Source organism: Pleurodeles waltl, chromosome 3_2 (assembly GCF_031143425.1).
Source record: "Pleurodeles waltl isolate 20211129_DDA chromosome 3_2, aPleWal1.hap1.20221129, whole genome shotgun sequence".
In the NCBI taxonomy this organism is placed as follows: domain Eukaryota; kingdom Metazoa; phylum Chordata; class Amphibia; order Caudata; family Salamandridae; genus Pleurodeles; species Pleurodeles waltl.
In genome coordinates, this window is record NC_090441.1 from 88,822,629 (window position 1) to 88,835,455 (window position 12,827).

Here is a 12,827-nt window from a genome sequence, read left to right on the forward strand (position 1 = left end):
GTCCCCCTTGTGAATGTACTGGAGGCTCGGCAAAAAGCAGGCTCCACTATCAAGGCATCAATGTGCCAGATAGGGCAGGGAAAGGGGGTTATCTAGGCCAACTGGTAGGTGAAGTCCAGAACCAACCACTAAGGGGAAAAACTTACAATTCTAAATTGGACTGCTCCTATCACTCAGACCCAAGTCACAGCTCTCCTAGGACTGACATGATACTATCGGAGGTTCATTAAGAATTATGGCTCCATTGTAAACCCCTGAAATGACCTCACATCAAAACAGATGCCCAAGACAGTTTTCTGGACACCTAGCTGCCAAAAAGATTTTGATGACCTCAAAAAGCCCATGCGCTCTGCTCCTACACTAAGAAGCCCTGATTATTCAAAGCAGTTTATTGTAAAAATAGATGCTTCTGAGGTAGGAATAGGGGCATGTAGGAAGCTGGCTCTGTATATACTATATCAAAATGAGAGATAGTGTGCAGCGAATCCAGGGGTTTCCCCAGAGACTTGACAGAGGCATTAATAGATAATACTAATGCTCTATTTGTGATAGTGTGGTCGAGCAGTTAGGCTTATCAGAGGGTAGTGTTAAGCATTTGTTGTACTCACACAAGTAGTAGGAGAAACACACTTAATGACTTAACTCCAGACCAATAGGGGTTTATATAGAAATATATCTTTTGTTAATTTATTTCTAGAACCACAAGATTCAGTTTGCAGGTAATAACATAACATGTAAGGTACTTTGCACAGTTATATTTAGAACTTTGAATGAGATCAACAATGTATACAGTTTTCTTTAAAATAGCAAAAATCTATTTTAAAAGAGGACACTGCAATTTTCAACAGTTCCCTGGGAAGAAATGATTGACCAGTCTAACAGGTAAGTACACGACTTACAGTTCTTATCTCTGGGTTTTAGGCAGTCCGCCATTGGGGGTTCAAGGTAACTCCAGACACCCACCACCTGCAACACGGGACAGGTCGGGTGCCCAGTGAACGTGGTCTCCTATGGAGATAGGGGGTACTGGGAATCCAGTCAGCCAGCAGCTAACTACCTGCGACTCAGAGGGCAGACCAGGGGGGATTAGGAGAGCACTGGAGGGGCCACAAGTAGGCACCAAACACACACCCTCAGCGGCACAGAGGCAGCCGGGTGCAGGGTGGAAACAGGACGTTGGGTTTCCAATGCAGATCAATGGGGAGACCCCCAGGGGTCACCGAGAGGTCGGGCAGGACAGAGGGCCGCCGGCTGGTCGTTGCTGCACCGTGGGTCAGGTTCTCCAAGCCGGGGGGGCTGAGGGTGCAGAGTGTCCTTTAGTCGTCAGATTTCTTCTTAGTCTCTCAGCAGGTGTCGTTGTGGGGGCTTGGAGGTGTCAATCCAGGATGGGCTCTTGTTCCCAACATCCTGGGGACCCTTTCTTGCTGGGTGGACCACCTCGACACAGGCCGTGGGTGTCAGGGGCACAGGGGTCAGGACTCACGCATCCGGAGTAGAAAGTTTCTTTAGGACAGAGCCGCTGTCTTCTGGAGTTCTTGGTCCTTTTGGGTGCAGGGCAGTCCTCTGAAGTTGGCAGAGGTTACTGGGCCCGCTGGACTTTTTGCAGGTTCTTTGAAGCAGGAGAAAGGCTGGTAGGGCTGGTGCAAAAGCAGTTGTCGTCTTCCTCCTCCTTCTCTGCTGGGACTTTAACTTAGCAGTCCTTCTTCTTCTTGGTAGAACGCCAGGAATCTGGTGAGCTGGGTTCAAGAAGGCCCTTAAATTCTAAATTTAGGGGCGTGTTAGAGTCAGGGGGCAGTAGCCAATGGCTACTGTTCCTGAGGGTGGCTACACCCTCCTTGTGCCCCCTCCCTTTCCCTTTGGGTAGGGGGGCACATTCCTATCCTTACTGGTCCCTATCCTCCAAACCAAGATGGGAGGATTCTGCAGGGAGAGGGTCACCTCAGCTCTGGACACCTTAGGGCTGGTCCTTGCTGAGGTGGTCACTCCTCCCCGTTTCCCTAATTTTCCCGCTGGACTTGCTGCCAAAAGTGGGGCTGTGTTTGGGGGTGTGGGGGGAGTCGCAGACATCTCGACTAGCTCGAGTACCCCGGGGGCTCTGTAATCCGAGGCTTGAGCCTTTGAGGCTCACCACCAGATATTAAAGTTCCTGCAGGGGGAGGTGTGAAGCACCTACACCTAGGACAGGTTTTGTTTCTGACCACAGAGTGCACAAAGGCACTCACCCCATGTCGTCAGAAACTTGTCTGAAAGTGGCAGGCTGGCACAGACCAGTTAGTCTTACATTAGCAGATGGACTAACATACAGGGGGCATTTCTAAGATGCCCTCTCTGTACATTTTTCAATAAATCCCCCACTGGCATCTGTGTGGGTTAATCGTGCTGAGAGGTTTGATACCAAACTTCCCAGTATTCAGTGAAGCCATTATGGTGCTGTGGAGTTCATAATGACAAACTCCTAGGCCATATACTTAATATGGCTACACTTCACTTACAATGTCTAAGAATGGACGTAGACACTGTAGGGACATATTGCTCATGCAGCTATGCCCTCACCTGTGGTATAGTGCACCCTGCCTTAGGGCTGTAAGGCCTGCTAGAGGGGTGACTTACCTATGCCACAGGCAGTGGGAGGTTGGCATGGCACTCTGAGGGGAGTGCCATGTCGACTTAGTAATTTTCTCTCCACCAGCACACACAAGCTGTGAAGCAGTGTGCATGTGCTGAGTGAGGGGTCCCCAGGGTGGCATAAGACATGCTGCAGCCCAAAGAGACCTTCCCTGGCATCAGGGCCCTTGGTACCAGGGGTACCAGTTCAAGGGACTTACCTGAGTGCCAGGGTTGTGCCAATTGTGGAGACAAAGGTACAGTTTAGGGAAAGAACACTGGTGCTGGGGCCTGGTTAGCAGGGTCCCAGCACACTTTCAAATCATAACTTAGCATCAGCAAAGGCAAAAAGTCAGGGGGTAACCATGCCAAGGAGGCATTTCCTTACAAGGAGTTCAGACAGGAATATCAAAACTCTGTTGTATCTAACAGACTATACTTTAAAGTAAATGTTTTCAGAAGTCTAGTGTAGGGAAATTAATTGGCTATAATTTATACAATTCCATAGGAATGTTTATGAGACAGAAGTTAAGTTGTAAAAAGCTGAAGTATGCTGTGTTTATGAGAGGGAGATGTGTTATATATACACAATGACACACTTTAAGTAGAAGCACGTTGGGGAATACTAAAACTCCACAGTAGAACCAGTTGAGTTAAATAAAAACTGTTAGTATTCAAAATTTAATTGACCTGTGCCGGAGTCGGTGGGTTGTCTGAGATGTCTTCAAAGATGTAATATACTTAAATTAATAAATGTAAAGTTATTACAACTCTTTGAGCCGTGTTCTTTCTGGAGCAGCATTGTAACAAACTGTTTTTGCCACGTTCCATGCAGATTAGCCAAACGGTGGGAAAGTTTTTATGAGAACAAAAATAAATGTTTTTAATCAAAACTGACCTAAACGTAACCATTACACACAGGCTAGAGCCTGTACTGATGAAATCGACTACAGCCCTCTAAACAATAAATACATCTCCAAGTTTAAGCCATAGGCTGAAGAACTTCCTATGAAGCAGTACATAAGAGAGGTCAAAAAAGGAACCATAGCACATTCATCACACTAGCAACTGCCAAGCTTTACAAGAGGGTAAATGACTCCAGTTTGGACATACATTAAAAACACTGCTAGTAGAAACCCCGGGAAAAAGCTCTTAGCCAATCAACGCCTCAAAGAATAATACTCACCCTACGGAAAAGTCCAATAGGAATACTTTCCGGGTCAGTGAAGAGAGATACTTTGCTTCCCTGGCGGAGGACATTTTTAGAGATTTTCACCAGGAAGCAGAGCTGCCACCACTGCTGAGCCAGTGAAGGCAATGGAGCGCTGCTGCGTGTGCGCCACATCCAATGAGCGCACACAGGGGGAAAAAATCCCAATATGAGAGTTTGTTATTGAAAAACGCAAAGTAAACTGGCCCTTATATTTATTTTCTCTAGGACACAGATTCACACATTTCTTAGTACGGTGCGTATGCCGTATTCCATTGTATTACCACAGCACAATTTAACTAATATGAGAAAATACAGCTCCGCAGAAAGCATGTTATGGGGACTTAAGGGAGAAAACTAACTCCACTATAGCTCACGAGTATAGCTATAATACATTCTCCAATCAACAAATTCAGCATTAGTGAAAACTGTGCAGAAAATTACACAGATGAAGGCTGGGCTTACACGATTACAGGTTTTAACAGATATGGCACTATAACTCCAAGGAATATTTAAAAGTAATACTTTGGCCATTTTCAACCTAGAGTTAAAGCCCCTTTTATTTTCATTGTCCAGACTGGATTGGCTTAGTAACCGAAGCGCATGACATCAGAGGAAAACTACAAAAACAATAACGCAAATGAGAGGTAATATTAAGGGAAAAGTGGGGCGAATTAATGGCAATAAATCGCCTACATATATCTAAGGATTTAATTTTGTACGCAATATGTATGTGAATGGGGTGTTGTATGTAAGAAATACATTCAACAAAGAACATGATAAATATTCTGAACTTAGAGCAATATTCTAGTTACACAGTAAAAATACTTTCTATAGTCATGCTGTCTTCAATAATAGCTTTCATGATAAATAAAGTCAAAGAAGAGAGAGAGTGAGACGACGTTATGAGAACGGCTAAAAGTAATCGTAATGTGCACAGTAGCGATCATTTATCAGTTCATTCGAAAGAGCTAACATGTCATAATAACATTTTACCTTATGTGTCCGCGCAGCTCTCCCACCGAGACGAGAGTTCTCCTCTAATAATTTGACATTTTCACTCTTCACTTCTTTAAGTATTGTTTCCTGGAAAAGGAGCAGGAGGGAAACAGGCCTGAGTGGTTGAGTGCACCAAAAATTGCATTCTATGGAAAAAACTATACTATAGTCATGTATGCGTAAGCAATTGAAAACTTATTAAAAGCGCGAAAAGAAAGGCGAGTTCATAAAACAGAAGCGTGACTGAAAAAGAGGCTGGAAACAAACTTTGCAACAACCACGAGAGGACAAATGGCAAAGACTGGAATGAAACGTGACATGCGAAAGTGAGAAACACTGAGCATCAGGAGCGGTCTGTCAAAGAAAGGAAGCGATTTGAGATGAAGGTAGGTAAACACATGATAAAAAAAATACATCTGCAAATTCATGAGACATCTCGAGATAAAGTATGTAATAACATATAGGAGAATGGGAAATATGTGTAAAGGAGAAACACATCAGAAAAGTGACAGAAAGCAAGAACAGGAAAAATAGCAAAGTCGAGAGTTACTGATAAAGGGTGACACAGGCAGAGAAAGATAGCCTCAGAGTAAACTAACATTAGCATCTGGAGTGAAGCACTGGGAACGGGGCAACCAATCAGAATGCGCCTTATGCAAACGGCGACAAAAGGTCTCATTCATTCGTTGGCAGCTCCCTGGCCTCTGGTGTGCGTAGCAGCCCAGTGAGCTTTGCTTACACCACTACATGCCTATATAAATTCTTTTAACATTAACCTATACTCAGTCTCCTCTAATGTTGGTTTACGTTTGCCTCGTGGGCGAAAGCAGCAGACAACTGGCTCAGGAAAAGCATATCCTTTCTCTGGCAGCAGTGCAACCGTGTGTGTCTCTCCAGAGATGATCTCGCTGCCACGCGTTGTGAGTACTACTCGTTGCTTCATTTACAGATAAAGAAAGCCCAAATTATAACAGAAACGTACCTTTATTGTTCAAAAGACTGTCGGGCCCTCATTAATCTAAAAATGACAATTGGCTAAAGGCAAACCTTTTTTGGGACTCAAAACGCAGACATTATCATGGAAGTCCTTGGCACTGAAGGGAACAACTTTCTGTGTGGCTGTGCCCCTTGTGAAAGGGAAGCATGTCATAAATCATAATGAAGTCAGCCAATCGCTGAATCGAGCCGAGGCACTGCCCCTTGATGTATGCTTGAGTGGGTGGAAGAAAATTGTGAACAATGTAACCACAGACTAATGGATAAAGTAGGTCTGAAAACCCCTATTAGTAACTATGTTATACACATCATTTTAGTAAACTCAAAAGGCCTTGGCTAACATACCAAAAAAACAATTTGGTCTGACATTGGCTGCCATTCTCTCTGAGAAAGGAGGCGAGAAAGAGAGAAAGAAATCAAGAAATAAGTAAAGAAAGGCAGAAAGGCAGGAAGGGAGGAAGGACAAAAGAATGAAGCATGACAAAGAAAAGAAAAAAACTGAAAGGAGGAAAGAAAGAAATGCAAAACCATGGAAAGAGAAGGAGAAAAGGAAAGAAAGACAGTCAGGGTTGGCAAGATTGATAAAGATCACTGATTAGCTTATATTCAGAGTTCATGTGAGCCGATATAAAACAGCAGCAGTCAGGTAAACGAAGCAACGCATTAGTGTAGGAAGGTAGCCTCTTTCTAGCCTTGTTACCCCCACTTTTGGCCTGTTTGTGAGTATATGTCAGGGTGTTTTACTGTCTCACTGGGATCCTGCTAGCCAGGGCCCAGTGCTCATAGTGAAAACCCTATGTTGTCAGTGCGTTTGATATGTGTCACTGGGATCCTGCTAGCCAGGACCCCAGTGCTCATAAGTTTGTGGCCTATATGTGTTCGCTGTGTGGTGCCTAACTGTATCACTGAGGCTCTGCTAACCAGAACCTCAGTGTTTATGCTCTCTCTTCTTTTAAAATTGTCACTGTAGGCTAGTGACTAATGTAAGGAAATGCCTCCTTGGCATGGTTACCCCCTGACTTTTTGCCTTTGCTGATGCCAAGTTATGATTTGAAAGTGTGCTGAGGCCTGCTAACCAGGCCCCAGCACCAGTGTTCTTTCCCTAAACTGTACCTTTGTCTCCACAACTGGCACACCCTGGCATCCAGGTAAGTCCCTTGTAACTGGTACCCCTGGTACCAAGGGCCCTGATGCCAGGGAAGGTCTCTAAGGGCTGCAGCATGTCTTATGCCACTCTAAGGACCCCTCACTCAGCACAGACACACTGCTTGACAGCTTGTGTGTGCTGGTGGGAAGAAAATGAATAAGTCGACATGGCACTCCCCTCAGGGTGCCATGCCAACCTCACACTGCCTGTGGCATAGATAAGCCACCCCTCTAGCAGGCCTTACAGCCCTAAGGCAGGGTGCACTATACCACAGGTGAGGGCATAGGTGCATGAGCACTATCCCCCTACAGTGTCTAAGCAAACCTTAGACATTGTAAGTGCAAGGTAGCCATAAGAGTATATGGTCTGGAAGTCTGTCATACACGAACTCCACAGCACCATAATGGCTACACTGAAAACTGGGAAGTATGGTATCAAACTTCTCAGCACAATAAATGCGCACTGATGCCAGTGTACATTTTATTGTGAAATACACCCAGAGGGCATCTTAGAGATGCCCCCTGAAAACATACCCGACTTCCAGTGTGGGCTGACTAGTTTTGCCAGCCTGCCACACACCAGACATGTTGCTGGCCACATGGGGAGAGTGCCTTTGTCACTCTGTGGCCAGGAACAAAGCCTGTACTGGGTGGAGGTGCTTCTCACCTCCCCCTGCAGGAACTGTAACACCTGGCGGTGAGCCTCAAAGGCTCACCCCCTTTGTTACAGCGCCACAGGGCATCCCAGCTAGTGGAGATGCCCGCCCCTCCGGCCACTGCCCCCACTTTTGGTGGCAAGGCTGGAGGAGATAATGGGAAAAACAAGGAGGAGTCACTGGCCAGTCAGGACAACCCCTAAGGTGTCCTGAGCTGAGGTGATTCCGACTTTTAGAAATCCTCCATCTTGCAGATGGAGGATTCCCCCAATAGGATTAGGGATGTGACCCCCTCCCCACCGGGAGGAGGCACAAAGAGGGTGTAGCCACCCTCAGGGCTAATAGCCATTGGCTACTATCCTCCCAGACCTAAACACACCCCTAAATTGAGTATTTAGGGCCCCCCAGAACCTAGGAAGATAGATTCCTGCAACCTGAAGACAAAGAAGGACTTGTGACCTGAGCCCTGCAGAGAAGACGGCGTCAACAACTGCTTTGGCCCCAGCCCTACCGGCCTGTCTCCCCACTTCAAGAAAAACTGTAACAGCGACGTGCCCCCCAGGGTCCAGCGACCTCTGAAGCCTCAGAGGACTACGCTGCATCTAAAAGGACCAAGAAGCTCCCGAGGACAGCGGCCATGTTCACAAGAACTGCAACTTTGCAACGAAGAAGCAACACTTAAAGACCACATTTTTCCCGCCGGAAGCGTGAGATTTTCCACTCTGCACCTGACGCCCCCGGCTCGACCTGCGGAAAACTAACTCTACAGTGAGGACTCCCCGGCGACTGCGAGCCCGTGAGTAGCCAGAGTCGAACCCCATGAGCCCCCACAGCGACGCCTGCAGAGGGAATCCAGAGGCTCCCCCTGACCGCGACTGCCTGCTTCAAGGAACCTGACGCCTGGAAAACACACTGCACCCGCAGCCCCCAGGACCTGAAGGAACCGAACTCCAGTGCAGGAGCGACCCCCAGGCAGCCCTCTTCCTAGCCCAGGTGGTGGCTACCCCGAGGACCCCCCCCCGCCTGCCTCCATCGCTGAAGAGACCCCCGGGTCTCCCCATTGAATCCTATTGCAAACCCAACGCCTGTTTCCACTCTGCACCCGGCCTCCCCTGTGCCGCTGAGGGTGTACTTTCTGTGCCTGCTTGTGTCCCCCCCCGGTGCCCTACAAAACCCCCCTGGTCTGCCCTCTGAAGACGCGGGTACTTACCTGCTGGCAGACTGAAACCGGGGCACCCCTATTTCCATTGAAGCCTGTGTGTTTTTGGCACCACTTTGACCTCTGCAACTGACCGGCCCTGAGCTGCTGGTGTGGTAACTTTGGGGTTGGCTTGAACCCGCAATGGTGGGCTACCTTGGACCCAACTTTGAACCCTGTAGGTGCTTTACTTACCTGTGAACTTAACAAATACTTACCTCCCCCAGGAACTGTTGATTTTTGCAGTGTCCTTTTTTAAAATAGCTTATTGACATTTTTGCCAAAACTGTACATGCTATTGTGATGATTCAAAGTTCCTAAGATGCCTGAGTGAAATACCTTTCATTTAAAGTATTGTTTGTAAATCTTGAACTTGTGGTTCTTAAAATAAACTAACAAAATATATTTTTCTATATAAAAACCAATTGGCCTGGAATTGTCTTTGAGTGTGTGTTCCACATTTATTGCCTGTGTGTGTACAACAAATGCTTAACATCTACCCTCTGATAAGCCTACTGCTCGACCACACTACCACAAAATAGAGCATTAGAGTTATCTATTTTTGCCACTATCTTACCTCTAAGGGGAACCCTTGGACTCTGTGCACACTATATCTTACTTTGAAATAGTATATACAGAGCCAACTTCCAACAACTAATTTTACCAATTCTTATTGACACACTGGAACACCCTTATAATTCCCTTGTATATGGTACCTAGGTACCCAGGGTATTGGGGTACCAGGAGATCCCTATGGGCTGCAGCATTTCTTTTGCCACCCATAGGGAACTCAGACAATTCTTACGCAGGACTGCCCCTGTAGCCTGAGTGAAATAACGTCCACGTTATTTCACAGCCATTTTACACTGCACTTGAGTAACTTATAAGTCACCTATATGTCTAACCCTCACTTGGTGAAGGTTAGGTGCAAAGTTACTTAGTGTGTGGGCACCCTGGCACTAGCCAAGGTGCCCCCACATTGTTCAGGGCAAATTCCGCGGACTTTGTGAGTGCGGGGATACCATTACACGTGTGCACTACATATAGGTCAATATCTATATGTAGCGTCACCATGGTAACTCCGAACATGGCCATGTAACATGTCTAGGATCATGGAATTGTCACCCCAATACCATTCTGGAGTTGGGGGGCCAATTCCATGCATCCCGGGTCTCCAGCACAGAGCCCGGGTACTGCCAAAGTAACTTTCCGGGGACTCCACTGCAACTACTTCTGCTGCCAACCCCTCAGACAGGTTTCTGTCCCCCTGGGGCCTGGGCAACCTGGTCCCAGGAAGGCAGTACAAAGGATTTCCTCTGAGAGAGGGTGTTATACCCTCTCCCTATGGAAATAGGTGTGAAGGGCTGGGAGGAGTAGCCTCCCCCAGCCTGTGGAAATGCTTTGATGGGCACAGATGGTGCCCTCTCTGCATAAGCCAGTCTACACTGGTTCAGTGATCCCCCAGCTCTGCTCTGGCACGAAACTGGACAAAGGAAAGGGGAGTGACCACTCCTGTGACCAACTTCCTCCCAGGGGAGGTGCCCAGAGCTCCTCCAGTGTGTCCCAGACCTCTGCCATCTTGGATGCAGAGGAGTGAGGGCACAATGGACAGCTCTGAGTGGCCAATGCCAGCAGGTGATGTCAGAGACCCCTCCCGATAGGTGCTTACCTTTCTGAGTAGCCAATCCTCCTCTGTGGGCTATTTAGGGTCTCTCCTGTGGGCATCTTACCAGATTACGAATGCAAGAGCTCACCAGAGTTCCTCTGCACTTCCCTCTTCGACTTCTGCCAAGGATCGACCGCTGACTGCTCCAGGACGCCTGCATAACCGTAACAAAGTAGCAAGAAGACTACCAGCAACATTGTAGCGCCTCATCCTGCCGGCTCTCTCGACTGTTTCCTGGTGGTGCATGCTCTGAGGGCTGTCTGCCTTCACCCTGCACTGGAAGCCAAGAAGAAATCTCCCGTGGGTCGACGGAAACTTCCCCCTGCTAACGCAGGCACCAAACTTCTGCATCACCAGTCCTCTAGGTCCCCTCTCATCCTGATGAGCGTGGTCCCTGGAACACAGGAGCTGGGTCCAAGTGTCTTCGACAGTCCAGTGGCCCTTCTGTCCAAATTTGGTGGAGGTAAGTCCTTGCCTCCCCATGCCAGACAGTAATCCTGTGTACTGCGTGAACTGCAGCTGCTCCGGCTTCTGTGCACTTTTGCAAGACTTCCTTTGTGCACAGCCTAGCCCAGGTCCCCAGCACTCCGTCCTGCATTGCCCAACTTGCTGAGTTGGACTCTGACGTCGTGGGGCCCTTCTTTGTGACTCTGAGTTGATGGCTGTCCTCAGATCTTCTGAGTGCCTGTTCAGGTGCTTGTGCGGGTGCTGCCTGCTTCTGCGTGGGCTCTCTCAGTTGCTGAGCACCCCCTCTGTCTCCTCCTCCAAGGGGCGACCTCCTGGTCCTTCCTGGGCCATAGCAGCACCCAAAATCCTCAACTGCGACTCTTGCAGCTAGCAAGGCTTGTTTGCGGTCTTTCTGCGTGGAAACAACTCTGCATCCTCCAGCACGCCGTGGGACATCTTCTGACCAAAGGAGAAGTTCCTGGCACCTTCCGTTGTAGCAGAATCTTCGGCTTCTCCCACCCGGAGGCAGCCCTTTTTCACCTTCATCCGGGGTTTAGTAGGCTCCCACCCCCCACCCCCGGACACTTGCGTGACTCTTGGACTTGGTCCCCTTCCTTTACAGGTCCTCAGGTCCAGGAAACCGTCTTCAGTGTTTTGCAGTCAGTTGTTGTCCTTGCAGAATCCCCTATCTCGACTTTACTGTCTTTCTGGGATAGTAGGGTAACTTTACTCCTACTTTTCAGGGTCTTGGGCTGGGGTATCTTGAACACCCTTCGTGTTTTCTAACACTCCCAGCGACCCTCTACACACTACACTAGGCCTGGGGTCCATTTGTGGTTCGCATTCCACTTTTGGAGTGTATGGTTTGTATTTCCCCTGGGCCTATTTCTCCCTATTGCATTCTATTGTGATTCTACATTGTTTGCACTACTTTTCTAACTGTTACTTACCTGATTTTGTTTGTGTGCATATAATTTGTGTATATTACTTACCTCCTAAGGGAGTGTATCCTCCGAGATACTTTTGGCATATTGTCACTAGAATAAAGTAACTTTATTTTAAGTAACTCTGAGTATTGTGTTTTCTTATGATATGGTGCTATATGATATAAGTGGTATAGTAGGAGCTTTGCATGTCTCCTAGTTCAGCCTAGGCTGCTCTGCTATAGCCACCTCTATCAGCCTAAGCTGCTAGAACACCTCTATTCTACTAATAAGGGATAAATGGACATGGCACAAGGTGTAAGTACCACAAGGTACCCACTAAGCCAGGCCAGCCTCCTACAATTAGCTGGAGATGGGATATGATAAAACTGGAATGTGTCCTGTGCCTACATTAAAAACGTCCTGCTATCACATCAGGCTTTAAGCAAAAAATCAATCCATAAAGGCTGCAGCATTTCTTTTGCCACCCATAGGGAGCTCAGACAAACCCTTGCACAGGCCTGCCATTGCAGCCTGCGTGAAATAACGCACACGTTATTTCACAGCCATTTTCACTGCACTTAAGTAACTTATAAGTCACCTATATGTTTAACCTTCACTTGCTGAAGGTTAGGTGCAAAGTTACTAAGTGTGAGGGCACCCTTGCACTAGCAAAGGTGCCCCACATAGTTCAGGCCCATTTCCCGGGACTCTGAGTGCGGGGACGCCATTACACGTGTGCACTACATATAGGTCAATACCTATATGTAGCTTCACAATGGTAACTCCGAATATGGCCATGTAACATGTCTAAGATCATGGAATTGTCCCCCCCATTCCAAATCTGGTATTGGGGAGCCAATTCCATGCATCCTGGGGGCTCCACCATGGACCGCCAGTACTGACAAACCAGCTTTCTGAGGCATGCACTGCAGCTACAGCTGCTGCCACCTCACAGACATGGTTCTGCCTGCCTGGGGTC

General features: G+C 47.6%; 1 protein-coding gene across 1 annotated transcript in view; it reads right to left on the reverse strand.

The window, feature by feature from the left end:
* TSPOAP1 (TSPO associated protein 1) overlaps positions 1 to 12,827 on the reverse strand; it is a 2,439,191-nt gene that overhangs the window by 1,490,924 nt on the left and 935,440 nt on the right. Inside the window, exon 7 of the mRNA XM_069226865.1 lies at positions 4,811 to 4,900. Within this exon, the coding sequence (XP_069082966.1) occupies positions 4,811 to 4,900 (90 nt within the window). The remainder of the gene's footprint in view (positions 1 to 4,810; positions 4,901 to 12,827) is intronic.